This window comes from Macrobrachium nipponense, chromosome 38, assembly GCF_015104395.2.
Source record: "Macrobrachium nipponense isolate FS-2020 chromosome 38, ASM1510439v2, whole genome shotgun sequence".
NCBI classification, from domain to species: Eukaryota; Metazoa; Arthropoda; class Malacostraca; order Decapoda; family Palaemonidae; genus Macrobrachium; species Macrobrachium nipponense.
Window position 1 is genome coordinate 9,380,696 of NC_061098.1, and position 16,253 is coordinate 9,396,948.

Consider the following 16,253-nt stretch of genomic DNA (forward strand, 5'->3'; position numbering starts at 1 on the left):
TAACAAAACGAAATCTCAACACAAAACAGACTGCCGAAATCACTTAACCTAAGCAAGGAAATGAATGCAAAAGACAATTTTTTTCTTTAGCGACGCAACAAAGACTAACAAAAACAAATGAAAGTTCCTTTTTTGTCACATGTAACAACGGAAGTTCGGAAAAAAAAAAGGAACAGATGCCGTTGTTTCTGCAACTCGTTAATACGGTCAGGAATATTCTTCATAAATATGACGCAAAATGGTAATCAAATGTTTGTAATTGAAATATTCTCCATAAATAAGACGCATAAAGATCTGTTTGTAATCAAACAATCAATAACTTAATAAGCTAACATACGCCAAAATAAAATAACAAAGAAAGACATTTCCTTTCACCAAACTGACATTTTCTTCCACTTTGAACAACGCATACACACATATAGGCAGTCATTTCCCTGGGAGCGCCAATCTAACCGTTAATACGACCTCTTAGGAAAACGAGTACGATAATGTGCTTCAATAAAACACAGGAAGCCAACAGCAAAAGAAGAATAGACAAAGCATCTTTCGGTGGCACAATCATTCAATGTAGGCCAATTGACGATCGCTCAAACATAAGCAAAGATGGCGGGGACTGAATTAGCGTTTATAAGTCTACTACGTTATTCAACAGGAACTCTTCATCGGGATTTGAATAAGACTAAAGAAAGGCAAAGATATAGAAGAGTATTACAGTGACGGTTTCAGATCGACCTGCTATAGGCTAAGCTATTAGCTATAGCAGAGTGCAGTGACGGTTTCAGATAGACCTATAAAGGCTAAGCTATAGCAGAGTGCAGAGATAGGGGGGGGAGGGGGATATGTTCAGATCGACCTGCTATAAACCATGCTATGCCTACTACAATGTCTCGAATGTGCGCAGACCCATATACGGACTGCCGTCACATTCACTTCCACATTCACATCAATTGCCGGGCGGAATGCCGCGCCGCTGATCGGGTGAAGGGGAAGAAGGACGGTAGCTAGCGACCGAGCCGCGCTCTCCAACTAGCAACCCTTTTCCCGGGGCGAGAACTTCTGGCGCCTAGCATATAATATACGTAGCGTGTCAGGCGGGAGAGGCGTTCCGTGCCACTGTTATTGAGAAATGTCTGTTCATCAGCAGACCAGTCTGTGAATAAATCATCAAGCATAATATAAGAATAATTTACAAATTGCCTCATTTAAATCAAGCGGAAAATCACATAACCAACGAGGGAAAAACGCGAAATAACTAACATGACATTCTTCCTATTTGCAAAGAACGCACCCTAACAACATTCTCCTCCTCCAGCCAATCACTTTCTCTCTTTCCTCGGCCGCAGATGCGACCTTGACCATTACCTGAAACCGATGTCCGGCGGCATCTACTTGACCACTATGATCAAAGAATGTATGAATGGGAACAGGAATTGTGAATGAGCTGCGGGCTAGCTAGCTAGCTAGGCTGTCAGGTGGTGAGCCCAGAGCGCAGATTGCAGGAACTTTCTTCTTCTTCTTCGTCTTGCAATTACAGTACAAGCACGTCTTCTGTTGTATAGCTTTTGCCGTTTTGTTAGAACTGCTACACGCAAACTCGATAATGAAAGCCTAATGAGAGTTTTAAAAATATGCTAAAAACAGATGTGGTGTTGTTTTCTTAACTGAAAACTCACAAGATGTGCTGTTTCATCACACTCGATGATAGTAATGATAATAAAAACAAAAAACTCGTTTTATTTCTCCCGGGCATACGCTTAGCTGCGGTAAATTGCTACTGGTTTCTACTAAAGTGAATCGCAAGAAATAGTATGGCTGACTTTTGATGTATTCTGCAAAAACATGCTGTTATGGACTTTCCGAGGATTATATTCTGTAAATGGTATCAGGGCCCAATTGCATTGCTACAGCTTTGTGCTGATTCATCATTTCTATTTTGTCGTTTTGCCCTTAGCTGTCTAACATATTTAGTTTAATCTCATTCGATTTTCAATTTTCATTGAATTATGAATCTTTCACATCCCCTGCTAGATTCTACCGGTAGAACTTAGCGTTCTCATTAGACAAACTTATATTAATTAATTAATTAATTAATTCATAATAATAATAATAATAATAATAATAATAATAATAATAATAATAATAATAATAATGGCAAAAGCCCTCCACTGGAGCCTGTGCAAGAAACATCAGCTACCTTGCAGTAATAAGTGGTACGAGCACCAACCTGAAGGAGTGATAGAAAACGATCAGGCAAAGATCCTCTGGGACTATGGTATCAGAACAGATAGGGTGATACGTGCAAATAGACCAAACGTGACGTTGATTGACAAAGTCAAGAAGAAAGTATCACTCATTGATGCCGCAATACCATGGGACACCAGAGTTGAAGAGAAAGAGAGGGAAAAAATGGGTAAGTATCAAGATCTGAAAATAGAAATAAGAAGGATATGGGATATGCCAGTGGAAATTGTACCCATAATCATAGGAGCACTAGGCACGATCCCAAGATCCCTGAAAAGGAATCTAGAAAAACTAGAGGCTGAAGTAGCTCCAGGACTCATGCAGAAGAGTGTGATCCTAGAAACGGCACACACAGTAAGAAAAGTGATGGACTCCTAAGGAGGCAGGATGCAACCCAGAACCCCACACTATAAATACCACCCAGTCGAATTCGAGGACCGTGATAGAGCAATAATAATAATAATAATAATAATAATAATAATAATAATAATAATAATAATAATAATAATAATAATAATAATAATAATAATAATAATAATCAACTGAGTCTCTAGTTAATAACATCAAACTAAAATTGTATATTTACATTGAAGGCGATGGCAGAAATTCACAAAGGATATTTTTTTACTGCTACATTAACCTTTTTCTTTCACACTTCGAACAACGATTCCCAAAATGTTGGTGAATTTAAATAAATATGCATAACAGCCATTTAACTTTAAATAAATCCTGGGTGAAGGTTACCACGCAAATGTCAAAAAAGTCTAAAGGAATCTTTTATATGCGAGTAATAGCGTGTTAAGGTTAAACCCAATTTCCCAGATAAAAACAAGTTACATCCGGATACATTCAAGTTACCATTTGTAACAATTACGAACAATGGACAACGCTATATTAGGGTCATAAAGAAGAGACAGAACTTAACCCATGATATAAATGCATTTTGTTTACTGACGTAACAGAATCACTTATTCTTTTGAGAACTAACTTTGGATGAAAATAAATAAATATATATGTATGTATGTATGATTTTGAAGATGAAAATAATTCATTATTAACTCATTTATCAGCCAAAACTTCTAGAAGTTGAAATACTCAACAAAATCAATTTGCTCAGAAGTTATCTATTTATCAGCCAAAACTTCTGGCAATTAAAATACTCAGTAAGATCAATTTGTCCATAAGTTATAACTCACTAAGTAATAAATATACACCTTAACAACATCTGTCATTCATTCTTCATGAAGAATAATTCAAAAAGGACATTACTATAACCGACGAAAGTACTTGTTTGGCGAGAACCCCACATGCATAGAAATGATGCTCTGAGAGAGAGAGAGAGAGAGAGAGAGAGAGAGAGAGAGATCCATACAAATCAAAGTATTGAATTACTCTGGCTCTGCAGTGATTGAGTCCTCAGTATCACTATTTTAGTTTTATGGGTAAATCAAGTCATACTGTATTTTCATTATTATTATTATTATTATTATTATTATTATTATTATTATAGTGAAGATACGCCACAGAACTGATATATATATATATATATATATATATATATATATATATATATATATATATATATATATATTTTATATACGACGCAGCTCCAAAAAGTAATACACTTTGTGGATACTGAATATATGCCCTTTATAAAACCTACTACGACCAACCAGCAATCGACTACCTACCAGGTACATACAGTAATTCACAATTTAATCCAACACGGGCAATATGCATTGTTCAGGAAATGATCCCAAACCATTTATGTCTTTTCAAAATACTGACTGACTCAGTTAATGTTAGGTGTTTTAGATAGATGCACAACATCTGTAAGCACTTAAACTACTTTTCAAATATGTATAGTAAGCTCTCTCTCTCTCTCTCTCTCTCTCTCTCTCTCTCTCTCTCTCTCTCTCTCTCTCTCTCTCTCTCTCTTTTTAATCATTTCAAAAAAACGGCCAGCTGCAATGGGAGAAATCCGTCTTGCTATTTAATAATTCCTATCAATAATCGCTGACCCATAAGCGAGCGTTCGGGGGCTGCCCACCTACATAACTTTATTCGCCTCACGTCATAACGGACGTCGTAATCAAATATCGGACAGTTTGTCTGTGTTACTATATCTGTAAGAGAGAGAGAGAGAGAGAGAGGAGAGAGAGAGAGAGAGAGAGAGAGAGAATTACCACCTCGAGGCTCTCATCGTATTTTGACGATAATGTCGCATCCATATTGGCCGAGTCCTGATCACTCAATGCGAATTCTCTCTCTCTCTCTCTCTCTCTCTCTCTCTCTCTCTCTCTCTCTCTCTCTCTCTCTCTCCAGTTGTGGACTTTACCACTCGGTAACCAGGTATGAATCTTGTTAATTAATTGCGTGGGTCATCTGAGGCATAATGAAATTGTACGGAAACACACTTGTCCTCAGATTCGGACGGTGTGAGAGAGAGAGAGAGAGCAGTAAGGGTGTGGGGTTACAATGCAAGGTTAGATCTATGCTCAACATAAACACGCCCTCTCTCTCTCTCTCTCTCTCTCCTGCATGTATTGAGAAGGTTGAGGCTCCAGAGTTGAGGCTCGGAAGAGGGGGCTTAGAAGGAGGAGGAGGAGGAGGAAAAGGAGGAGGAGTTCCAGGTTTCAGGTAACGAACCAGGCAAGTTGGCGACATGCCAGATCAACACAAGCACACATATAATCAATGAAGTGTCACTATTTACTCAATAGCAAGCAAGAACATTTACTGCTGTTGTCGAACGCGTCAAGAATTCACAAATCAAGACGGGCGTGAACAGCAATACATTATTTATTTTGAAATTATTAAGCTGGAATAAGCTGACCAAGGAATAGGTTCAGCATGTCAACACGTTCGTTTATTTGTAATAACATTCCAGGAATTTATATTTCAAATCTTTAGGTCAACCAGAGATTCCGTTATTTGTAATACCTACGTCTAAAAAAAAACTCATTTTGAAACCTTCAGGTCACGAACAGATAAAATAACCATATACCAGGTTTCATTCAGTAATAAAATTCACTATAAAAAAATTGCTCGTATCATATACATTTAAATGAAACAAAAGTTTAAAAGCCAAAGGGACTATTAATGAAGCACTGATGTAAAAAAAAAAATAAACGAAATCAAGAAAATTAAAGGCAATAAAACTATAGCTAAAAAAACAATATCCAAAATTATATTTATGATTAAACAGTAAAATCAATTATCGAAGGATTTAAAGAACTTGACCCAAAGCGATTCACAGAAAGAAAACTAACGTAATAAAATAGATAATGTACGTAACAGCTGTATACACGAAATATGAGAATACGCAAAAAGAGAGTAACAAGAGCTCTCTCTAAAAGAGAGTAACAAGAGCTCTCTCTAAAAGAGAACCTGCTGCAGTATTTTCATAATGACTGATATATACTACTTGATAACAGGAAGTTGCAATGTTACTTCCATTCTCTTGATAATTCCATAATTTCCGTTTATTTCCTTTTACTTCCTTTCATTGTTCGGCAGTTTCGCTTTTTGTAATTGTACTGCACTCTGTAATGTATTACAGTCTTACGTGAGTTTTTATTTACCTGCACAGAAGTAATGACAATACTTGCTTACAATTCTTTCAAGATAACAATAGTTTTAACCCATGACTTTCTTTGCATGTGTTTGTTTGTATGTATGAACACATGTATGCACATACAAAGTGAAATAATTGACTTGGATTCCTATCTGACAATGTAAAATCCGATCAGTCACTTGTAAAACTGTTGCAAGCGCTTGTGAGTCCATTAACTAAATATATATAAACAAATAATAAATAAATATAAATAAATGTTTATAACCAACGAATTCGTCAATAAAACCTTAATAACTAAAAGGATAATAATTAACTAATCATAAAAAAAAGTGTCATGAAAGTAAAAGACGACGAGTTCAGGACCAGTATGACCTCCACGAACACTGAGGAAATACAGGAATTCCAGATTGAATATTCACACGTATATAAATCCACGTACAGGAAGAGTAGTCCTACAGCAAACGAGAGAAAGCCGCACCTTCTGCAGATGTCACATTGTTTACCTGTCCTAAGGTGTGAATCATTGTTTCCTATCAGCTGACCTTAACCTCACTTCAGGTGAGGTTTATATTTAACCTCTCAGCCTCCTTCTGGGATCTTCCTCTCCCTTGTCCTTTATCAGAGTCTTACTTCTGTAAGTTAATTTTGCTTTTCAGTATATACAAGCCCGTACCGAGGGGAGGGGTCGGGGGGTGGGGTCGAAACGAACCCCCAAAACTTCTGGAAATCCATATTTGCAATTTCATCTTGTATATACCTATGTATATATGCAATGACACTCATAGAAGAAAAGGTCCAGTTTTGGGAAAAGATACCCATCCCCCATAAAAAAACACTGGGTACGGGCCTGATATATATACATACATATTATTATATATATATATATATATATATATATATATATATATATATATATATATATATATATCAGGCCCGTACCCAGAGTTTTTTAATGGGGGTCTTTTTACCCATAACTGGACCTTTTCTTCTATAAATGTATTGCATATATAGGTTTAAACAAGATGAAATACTTGAAAATATGGACTTCGAGAAATAATATATATATAGTATCTATATATATTAATATTATATATTATATATATATATTATATATATATATATATATATATATATATATATATATATATATATATATATATATATATATATATATATATATATATAACACTACAGAAACATTCACCACCCTAGACACGGAAGGAAAAAGATATAAATTGTGTCCTTACCGTCTACGTACGACGCAAGCAAAGGAGGAGAACCATTCACGCCCACGACTATCCTCCAACTGGATTCCAGTCACCCAAAAGCACAAGGGGTGGAACAAAAATATAAATACGTCACACAAGGACACACGACGTCGACGCTATCAACCACTAATTCGCATCATTCGGGAACACACGACGTTAACGAGACTCTCGATAGAGTGGATTAACAATTTGCAAGACGAGGATCGAACGGAATGAAAGTCAGGAGGAGGAGGAGGAGTTAGTGGAAGGCAGAAGCGGGAGACCTGACAGCCTGCACCGAACTGAAACGAAGAAGAAGAAGAAGCGACGGGGGAGAGTCGAGCTCTCAGATAGATGCCACATTCACCGACACAGTTCAACTCGTCCCACGCTTTGCTTTGCTTCCCTTCCTCTTCTGCTCCCTCGGTATTCGCGATACCGAATGTAAACAAACCGTTTCTCTGGCTCGAATTTACCCCTGAAACGTTTAGAAAGTGTTTCTCTTACAAAGGGCACTGACAAATGAAAACGTTTACGCTTTTCCAATAGATTTTATATGAATTTAGGAGTGTAATATAGTAGATATGGGACGGACTGCAAATGTTTTTACCCGTCAAACGTTTAAAAATAAATATTTACGCAATTATTATTGGCGAATGAATATATTTGCCATTTTCGTTATATTTTTATAAGAAATTAGGACTTTTATACAGCATATATATATGTGTACGTGTATGTTATATATATATATATATATTATATATATATATATATATATATATATATATATATATATATATATATATATATATATATATATATATATATATATATATATATATATATATATATATATATATATATATATATATATATATATATATATTATATATATATATATACTATATATATATATATAATATATATATGGACGTATTCGTATTGTAAATGTACTAACAATGACAAATGAGGATATTTAACCATTTTCAATAGATTTTCATAAGAATAAAGAACTACAGTAGAGCATATATACGGATGCACTGTAAATGTATACCTACTTAACAATGGCACTTGCGTGCTCATACACAAACGGACGTAACAACCGGGATATTGTTTGGAATTCCTCGCACACCTGCCGTAATTGTTCCGGCCAATTCCGTCTCACATCTCGTGGGGACCTTGATGACCTTGGCATAAATCATGTAATTGATAGTCAGGCTACTAAGATGATTAAAAACGTGAAAAGAAACAGGCAGCTAAGAGCCTCGTCTCGAAAGGTTTGGAAGAGAAAGACAAGAGTTCATGGAACCAATAAATAAGATGTTTAAAGGATCCGTTGAGCCAACTCTCCTTTATGGATGCAAAGCGTCAATGCTCAACACAAGTGAAAAAGAGGTGGGTGCTGTTTGAGATAAATAAACACTTATGTAAGGCACTCAGGCTGTCAAATTGTCCAAGACTCTACGGAAATCACACGCCTACAAGAACGACCACCAGTATCAAAATTATCTCGGAACAAAATGCTCAGACTTGTGTTTATCCTAGTAAATATACCACAGTTATGTAAGTCTTAAAAATCCCAAATCTCAAGTTTTACGACCTCTTGGCTAAAGTACGCCACTTAAATTTCATTCTGAATAAATCTAGTGTTACGAGTATCAAGTGCACCCGGCTACGTAGCGGGATAATTCATTCATTCGTAGCCCAGTGCGTCATTTGAAATAATAATAATAATAATATTATTATTATGTGATTGGGTGTGGCACGCCCGTTTGCTGTTTTATGAACTTGATACAGCTCTTACATGGATTCAAAATGTTTCTAAATGGTCACAAATTTAAAAAAAAATTTCCTTGGTGGGTGCCCTTACAGCTCTACCCCCCACTCATCCCACCTATCTTCAGCTGATAGGGTTCGCTTCCCTCGCCACCCCACCCATACCCTAAGTTCTAATCCTTTGCCCCAAATAACCCCTCCCCCATCCAATACCCTAAAAGTAAAATTTGAAATGACGCCATTGGTCGCAGCTGAACAGAAAGGTATACTTACGTCTGTGGAATATAAATATAAAGCAGGAACCACAGTGGCCGGTACGTTCGGTGGAGGACCCTGGAAATTCGAGTCGGCATTAATTGACATTCTCATGACGTCATACTTAAATATACGCAATTGAAACAGATGAGCCTGAGAAAGATGTGCGTTCATAAACGACAATCACTCGTGCTATCAAACACATACACACACACAGACACACACACAGCACGGCTGCGTTTATGAACAAAATTCAAGAAGAAATATATATAAAAAAAATAACGAGGTGTACTGACGGCACTATCCCCCTACTGGGTATAGTGTCTCTTCAAGAAAATGATTCCACTACCAAACCACCTGACCAATTCGTACCTGTGTTTTCACTGGCGTGTATTTGTGTGTCGTTGCTCCGTTCTGCTGCTGGCTTTCGGCCGCCTCGAGACTCCCAGGGGCGGCGGCGGCGACGCCCTTCTGCTGGCGCTCGGACTCGACCTCCTTCTCCGGGGGCCGCTTCTCGACGGCGCTGCTGTTCGTTGTGGCGGCGTTGTTCTTCTCCTGCTTCTGCTGGCTCTGCTTGGAGCCCCTCAGGGAGGTCAGCAGTCCGCTGAGCCCGCCCCCGCGACTGCCCCTAGTGCCCTCGCTCTTCTGAGGGGGGGCCTCCTGCTGGGGAGTGTGGGCATTGTGGTACACGTCGTACCCGAGGAGCTCCGAATGGCGGACCTGCAGAGCCGTTTCGAAGCTGTGGTCGGAAGCGACGGAAGTCCGGTCTCCCAGACGCGGCTCCACCTTCACCCACGACCTGTCCGGCGAGGGCGTCCGCTTGAGGCGCGGGCTCAGGCGTCGCAGGAGGGCCAGGAGGCCCTTGTGCCTGCGCGTGCCCGGCTGGGGACCAGAGGCCTGCGAGTAAGGGAGGGTACTCGCCTTGTGGCGGACGGGGTGGGGCGGGGCCTTCGTCGTGAGCTTGTCCATGACTGCCAGGCTGATGGCCGGACGAGGCGGCCCTGAAGGAGGCGCTAGGCTGATGTCCCGGGCGCTGCGGCTGAATCCCCGCCAGAGGCGGTATTTGGGGGCCGTGTGAGGCGGGGTGTTGGTCCTCGGGGGTAGGAGCAGCGACGGCGTGAGCAGTAACGTCAACAAACACCCCTCTGATCTACTGGAAGAGGGGTGATGGGCAGTTACGCTGACTCTGTGGAGGTCGTCGCAGGATTTGGTCGACACTGGAGGTCCTGTTGGGGCGATTGGAAGTTTAATACGTTGCTAAGTAACTAAACATTGTTAATTATTGACGTAGGATCTGCGTTGCTAATCACTACATATCATTAATCAACGTGACTCTTGCGAAATCACGTACAAAAACAGTTCCTTAAATTTTATCAATTTCTTCAAATCTTTTATCTAAGTTTAACCTCAGCTAAGTGGAACGTTGTCAAATCTACATATTAACAAAGGATTTCTTTTTTTATGCAGAATCAAATTCTTGAATTTAGTAACTGATTTAAAATTTCATCTAAGGCTACATGTCGACAAAAGATTTCTAATTTCTATAGAATCAAATCCTTGAATTTTATTGTTTTCTTTAAATTTTTTAGCCAGGTTAAGCCTATATATGTCACCAAAAGATTTCTATTTTATACAAATTTAAATCTTTGAATTTAAGCTTAAACTAAGTTGAACGTTGTCAAGTCTACATGTCAACAAACAATTTCTATTCTATATAGAATCAAATCCTTGAATTTGAAATTATTTAAAATTTCAGCTAAGACTAACCTTGTCAAGTAAATATATCACTAAAAATATTTCTATTTTGTACAGAATCAAACAAAACCTTGAATTTAATAAAATTTATTAAAAATTCAAGCTAAGTGAAGCCTTGTCAAATAAATTTATCACAAAAAAATTATATTTCATACAGAAATAAACCCTTGAACTGATTAAAATTTATCTAAAATTTCAGCAAAGTGGAACCTTGTCAAATCTATATCAACAACAGATGTCTTTTTTATACAGAATAAAGGCCTTATATTTGATCTGTCCTCTTCAAAATTTCAGCTAAATAAAGCCATGTCAAGTCTATATAATATCAACATATTTGTCTTAAAAAAGAAAAGTTCATAAACTGTTTGGAACTTAACATTTATAAGTAAATTTCGCATTATCATACCATTAACCAATTTCCCATATACACAGAATCCAATCTTTGAATTTAATACTATTTACTTAAAACTGAACTGCGTTATATGACCAACAATATATAGTTGATGATATGTCATTTTATTTATATTTTTATAACCAACAATATATAACAAATAAGATTCAGTTTTATTTATATTCATATAACCAAAAATATATGACCAACAAAATTTATCAATAAAATAGAGAAAACCTCATAAGTTCTCATGTTTGGAACTGAAGTGCTTTTAAAGATATTTTTCATTATTCATCATTAACTGATAGCCGGCCACACCCCGTCTCGTGGGGCAAATTAAAACTCAACATTAACCATACATTTCGACATAAGACACTTTTACAACACATCAGGCACCGTCCTATTAAACAAACAACCGCACGAACACTTGTAACAACATCAACTACACAAAACTCACAACACAGGATTACGGTTCTCACAACACGCAAAATAAGATAACAGAAATTATAATGATATAAAAATCAAAAGATCTGTTTAAACGTGGAATCATCATGTATTGCTACATTCAATAAAACAAGAGCCATACAGTACGTTAACTTCATTAAATGAATGGGGGAAAAAATTATAATTATCTTGCAACATATAAGTTTAGGATGTCCTCACAAACAAATTTATTATATTATAGTTATTGTATTGTTTACAGTCAGACAACAAATATAGTGTTTTCTCGTCTATTTTGCACAAACACAATTATACAATATATATATATATATATATATATAATATATATATATATATATATATATATATATATATAACAAATCATCAGTCCTCAGTATATGTAACTTCTGTAATTCCCAGACCTCTGTAACTACTGTCATTCCCCAAACTCTGTTTCCGATCTGATCAGTCTGAGATAATATGGTTGTCAGATTAAATCAACAATAAATAAATAAATAGCACGAGGCCTTATAATCACATTTCTCAGGCATTAGTGATTTAAAGATTATTCCTGGAGATGAAAGACATTTATATTTTCAATAAAGAGTTAACACCCACTATTCAAGAACATAACTCACTGACACGAAGTCCGACAAGCAACGCATTGCATTCAACTAGCCCAGACTCGAAGAGACAGACAAAAGGAAAGGCAAGAAACAATGAGGAAGAATTCTAATGTACGTAGCTGTTTCAAAACGTTATCTCATTGATGAAGTACAGTATTGTGTACACACTAGAATGAATGAAGAATATATGTCGCTTGATTGGGAATTTTTTCTTAAATTCATTGAAGAGAATAAAAATATACAGCTGATGACATTGAGAAAACACACACACACGTACAATATAATATATATATATATATAATATATATATATATATATATATATATATATATATATATATATATATATATATATATATAATGAGCATGCGAAACTTACTGAAATAAACGCCAATAAATAAGGACAGGACGAAAACAAGTTGATTATGCTACCAGATCCTTTCTAAGACGGAGCACAGCCTACACACAAGACCTTGGTTCGCACTAACGTTTGAAGGACTGTGTACTATTAAAGGCCTTTTCACTCAAGCAACAATGGAGCTGTTCCAGGTGCTCTGTGGGAAGGTCTAGAAGAAAAAAAAAATCTTTAAAAAAGGCCTAATCCATCTGGAATACAGACGAACTCGCGGCAGGACTGACGTTAAACCAGTCGTTTTTGTTTTGTTTTTTTTTCTTTTTTGACAATAGCACTGCCCTTGGCACTGAGCGCAGTTAGCACTGATCAAAGAGCGTTATTTTGAAAGCCTGTGAATAACAGACCGCCCACACTCGCCATTTGTCAAAGGGCAACAATATACTGCTAAATACAAAAGATAAAACAGTCACTCGCCAATTATAGGCTACTGCAATGGAAAAAAAAAATCTTGTCCTACATAAAAATCAGTTTCACAGGCTACTGCCTAGCGTAGGTATATATTCAAGAATAATTATAAGGTATTTTTATAAATATTTATCTATATAATCGACTTTTTGAGATAAATAACAAACATAGCATAATATTCTCACGGTGCTGGACATATCAATGTACTAAATACAAGTCAGCAATGAGATTTCCTAAAATTAATCGCTTTTTATACACTTTAGGTTTGTTACCGCTAAGAAGTACGTGCTCTCTTAATACGCCGTAACAGAAAATGTAACATTTATGGTAAACCTTACTAAAAGACTATGCTCTTTTGGCACCATGAATTTTGACACGATTCGTTAATTTTTTTACGAACTGGATATTGTTACGGCGATAGATATTGGTACGGCTGTGAATTGTGCATGCGCGAACCCTTGTTTACCGTCTCAGGCATATCAGTGACAGCAAGAAAATGACGACCTAGCAACCAGAACCGTGTAACAAATTAAATACATCAGTTTTCGCTGAAAAACAGATGTTTTCAGGTTTCAACAAGCTGAAAAGGGCAATAGGCGTCTACGAAGAGTCAAACTTCCAGAAATTGTATATCCGTAGGTCACGAACGATCGAATTGGCCCTGAAAAAGAGCTCCGAAGAGGAGATTCAAAGAAGATTTGAAGCTTAGCTAGTAAGGTAGTGCAGCAGTCAGTAGTGCGTCCAATATGGGAGACATGCTGTTAATATAGGCCGTTTACCAGAGGATCGACTTTGGTAGTTTTCCTTACTACCATGAATTCAGCAGAGCACGATTTCTGTGTACTTCAAGTCTGCTTTGAATCTCCACTTCGGAGCTCTTTTCAGAGCTGATTCGATCGTTCGTGACCTACAGATATACAATTCCTGAAAGTTTGACTCTTCGTAGACGTCTATAGCTTTTTTCAGCTCGTTGAAACCTAAAAACATCTGTTTTTCGGCGAAAACTGATGTATCATTACACGGTTCAGAGGAGATTCTAAGAAGATTTCAAGTACACAGATAGTTTAGTTTAGTTTTATTTTTCACGTATATAGTGAAAATCTAAGTATGTTTAGGAATTATTGAGTGAAAATCTAAGTATGTTTAGGAATTATTGAGTGAAAATCTAAGTACGTTTAAGAATTATTGTGATTTTTTATATTTTCATTTACTGCCAAAATGTTTTGGTGTTTAGGCGATGACAGTATGGTGCTTCACTTTGACATTTTGAATTAAACAGGTTCAGCGAAACACTTCAGTTGGGCTATTATTACTACTGTCGCTGATCTTATAGTGCCGTACCCCACCACACTATGTTATTTGTACGGCAGGAAGTCTGAAATTGACGCATGCGCACTTCACTGCCGTACCAATATCTATCGCAATCAGGGATACGGCTGACGTACCAATATCCATTTTTATAGTAAAGTTCAGGCATCAAGACGCACATTGAATGCTTTCTATTCAAATTTGTACGCATTTCTAAATGCATTATGCAATACTCTTCAATCTCTTAATGTGCTTTAACGCGTCAACATCTACGGACTATACTAAATGAATTACACGCAGTATTGTTAACGAGAAACACGACGACTAGCCTATTCCTATTGTTAATGCTACTCCTGCAATGAAATCTATGACTGTTAGGCCAATGCAAAAATGTGACAATTTTGACAAACCTAAAAGTTAATTAAAACAGGGAATAGTCCACTCCTACTCTTCGTCATTCTCGGTGGCATCTTCCATAAATAAGATTTTGAAATACCAAGCCATTAACGACCTATTTGTACCAATTGACCAACAAATGTAGATGGAATCCTTGAACCTTCTTATGAAATCTGCCCTTTTACTACCGGGTATGTAAACTCTAAACTTTGCTTTGAGGAGAAAAAAAAAAAAAAAAAACAGTTGCCTATATAAGTAACGATGGGAACTAGCTCACTCAATGAGAGGGACTTGGAGAAAATAGTCAAAGATGGCAGTCTGGGACAAGGATACTTTTACTAAAGGAACGTTACCACTACTGAAAGAATGTCCTGGCACATTTACGTAAAAAAATTGCCCTTTCTGAAACGTAAGTTTAATAAAATATAATCTGTAGAGGTTATCATTTTAAACATTCTTGTCGTTTCTCGTGGTTTTACGAGTATTTTATGGAATGAAACGGAATACAAGGTTTGAAAGGTGTAACATAAGGAAAATCTCGCACTTCCACTATGAAACGACTGTTAGAAGAGAGTGGAAAGTAAGATGGAAGAAAGAGAATATGAACGGAGGTACAGTGAAAGGCATGAAAGACGTTGCAGCTAGTGCCTATACAGTGCATTGGGTGAGGTGCACTGACGGCACTGCCACCCCAGCAACCCCCCCCCCCCCCCCCCAAACCCCCCCCCCCCCCTCCCCCCCCCCCCCCCCAAACTCCTGCCAAGATTTTTGAAATCAAAGAGGAAGACTACATTGCTATCAGAAAATAGCATCCTGGCCAGGTGTCGGGATCTCCTTTGATTTGAAGAGTTAACAATTATGTGCCTTTAAACATGAACTTAATAATCTATGCACTCTTGCTTATGTATAATTTTGGAATTCTCCCCCGACCTCTGCTTTTCCTAAACCCTCCGATTTAAATGTATAGGAGGCAAGCTAATTTGTCCCCTGAAGGAGATGTATATCAATAATACAATCATTTCCCTTCTATTACTATGATAAAGACTACCTAACAAAAATCATGCCTATTTCATCAAAGAATAAAAACATAAGTAGATCACTACTCATACAAGATATATACACATACACAAAAGATATAAATACATATATACACATATATTTACATACGTTACGCTCATACATACGTGCATATATTCGTTTTAACTGTTCATGCGTGTCATAAGTTTTCACTGAAAGTGGAGTTTTATTATGCAAATATTACAACGCAGCAGCGAAGGGAGATATTTTCGAAATGAGATCCCTTCGAAAGCCTACATTCTTATAAAGCAAAAAAAAAAAAAAAAAAAAAAAAAAAAAAAACCACAACTAATGATAAAAAAAGTCCTAAGACTCCATAAAATAATTTATAATCATAATAATAA

The 16,253-nt window shown here is 36.9% G+C and overlaps 1 protein-coding gene across 1 annotated transcript in view; it reads right to left on the reverse strand.

The window, feature by feature from the left end:
• LOC135209605 (uncharacterized) overlaps window positions 1-16,253 on the reverse strand; it is a 192,358-nt gene that overhangs the window by 118,570 nt on the left and 57,535 nt on the right. The window contains 2 exon segments of the mRNA XM_064242297.1: window positions 9,115-9,174; window positions 9,469-10,322. Of these exon segments, the coding sequence (XP_064098367.1) occupies window positions 9,115-9,174; window positions 9,469-10,322 (914 nt within the window).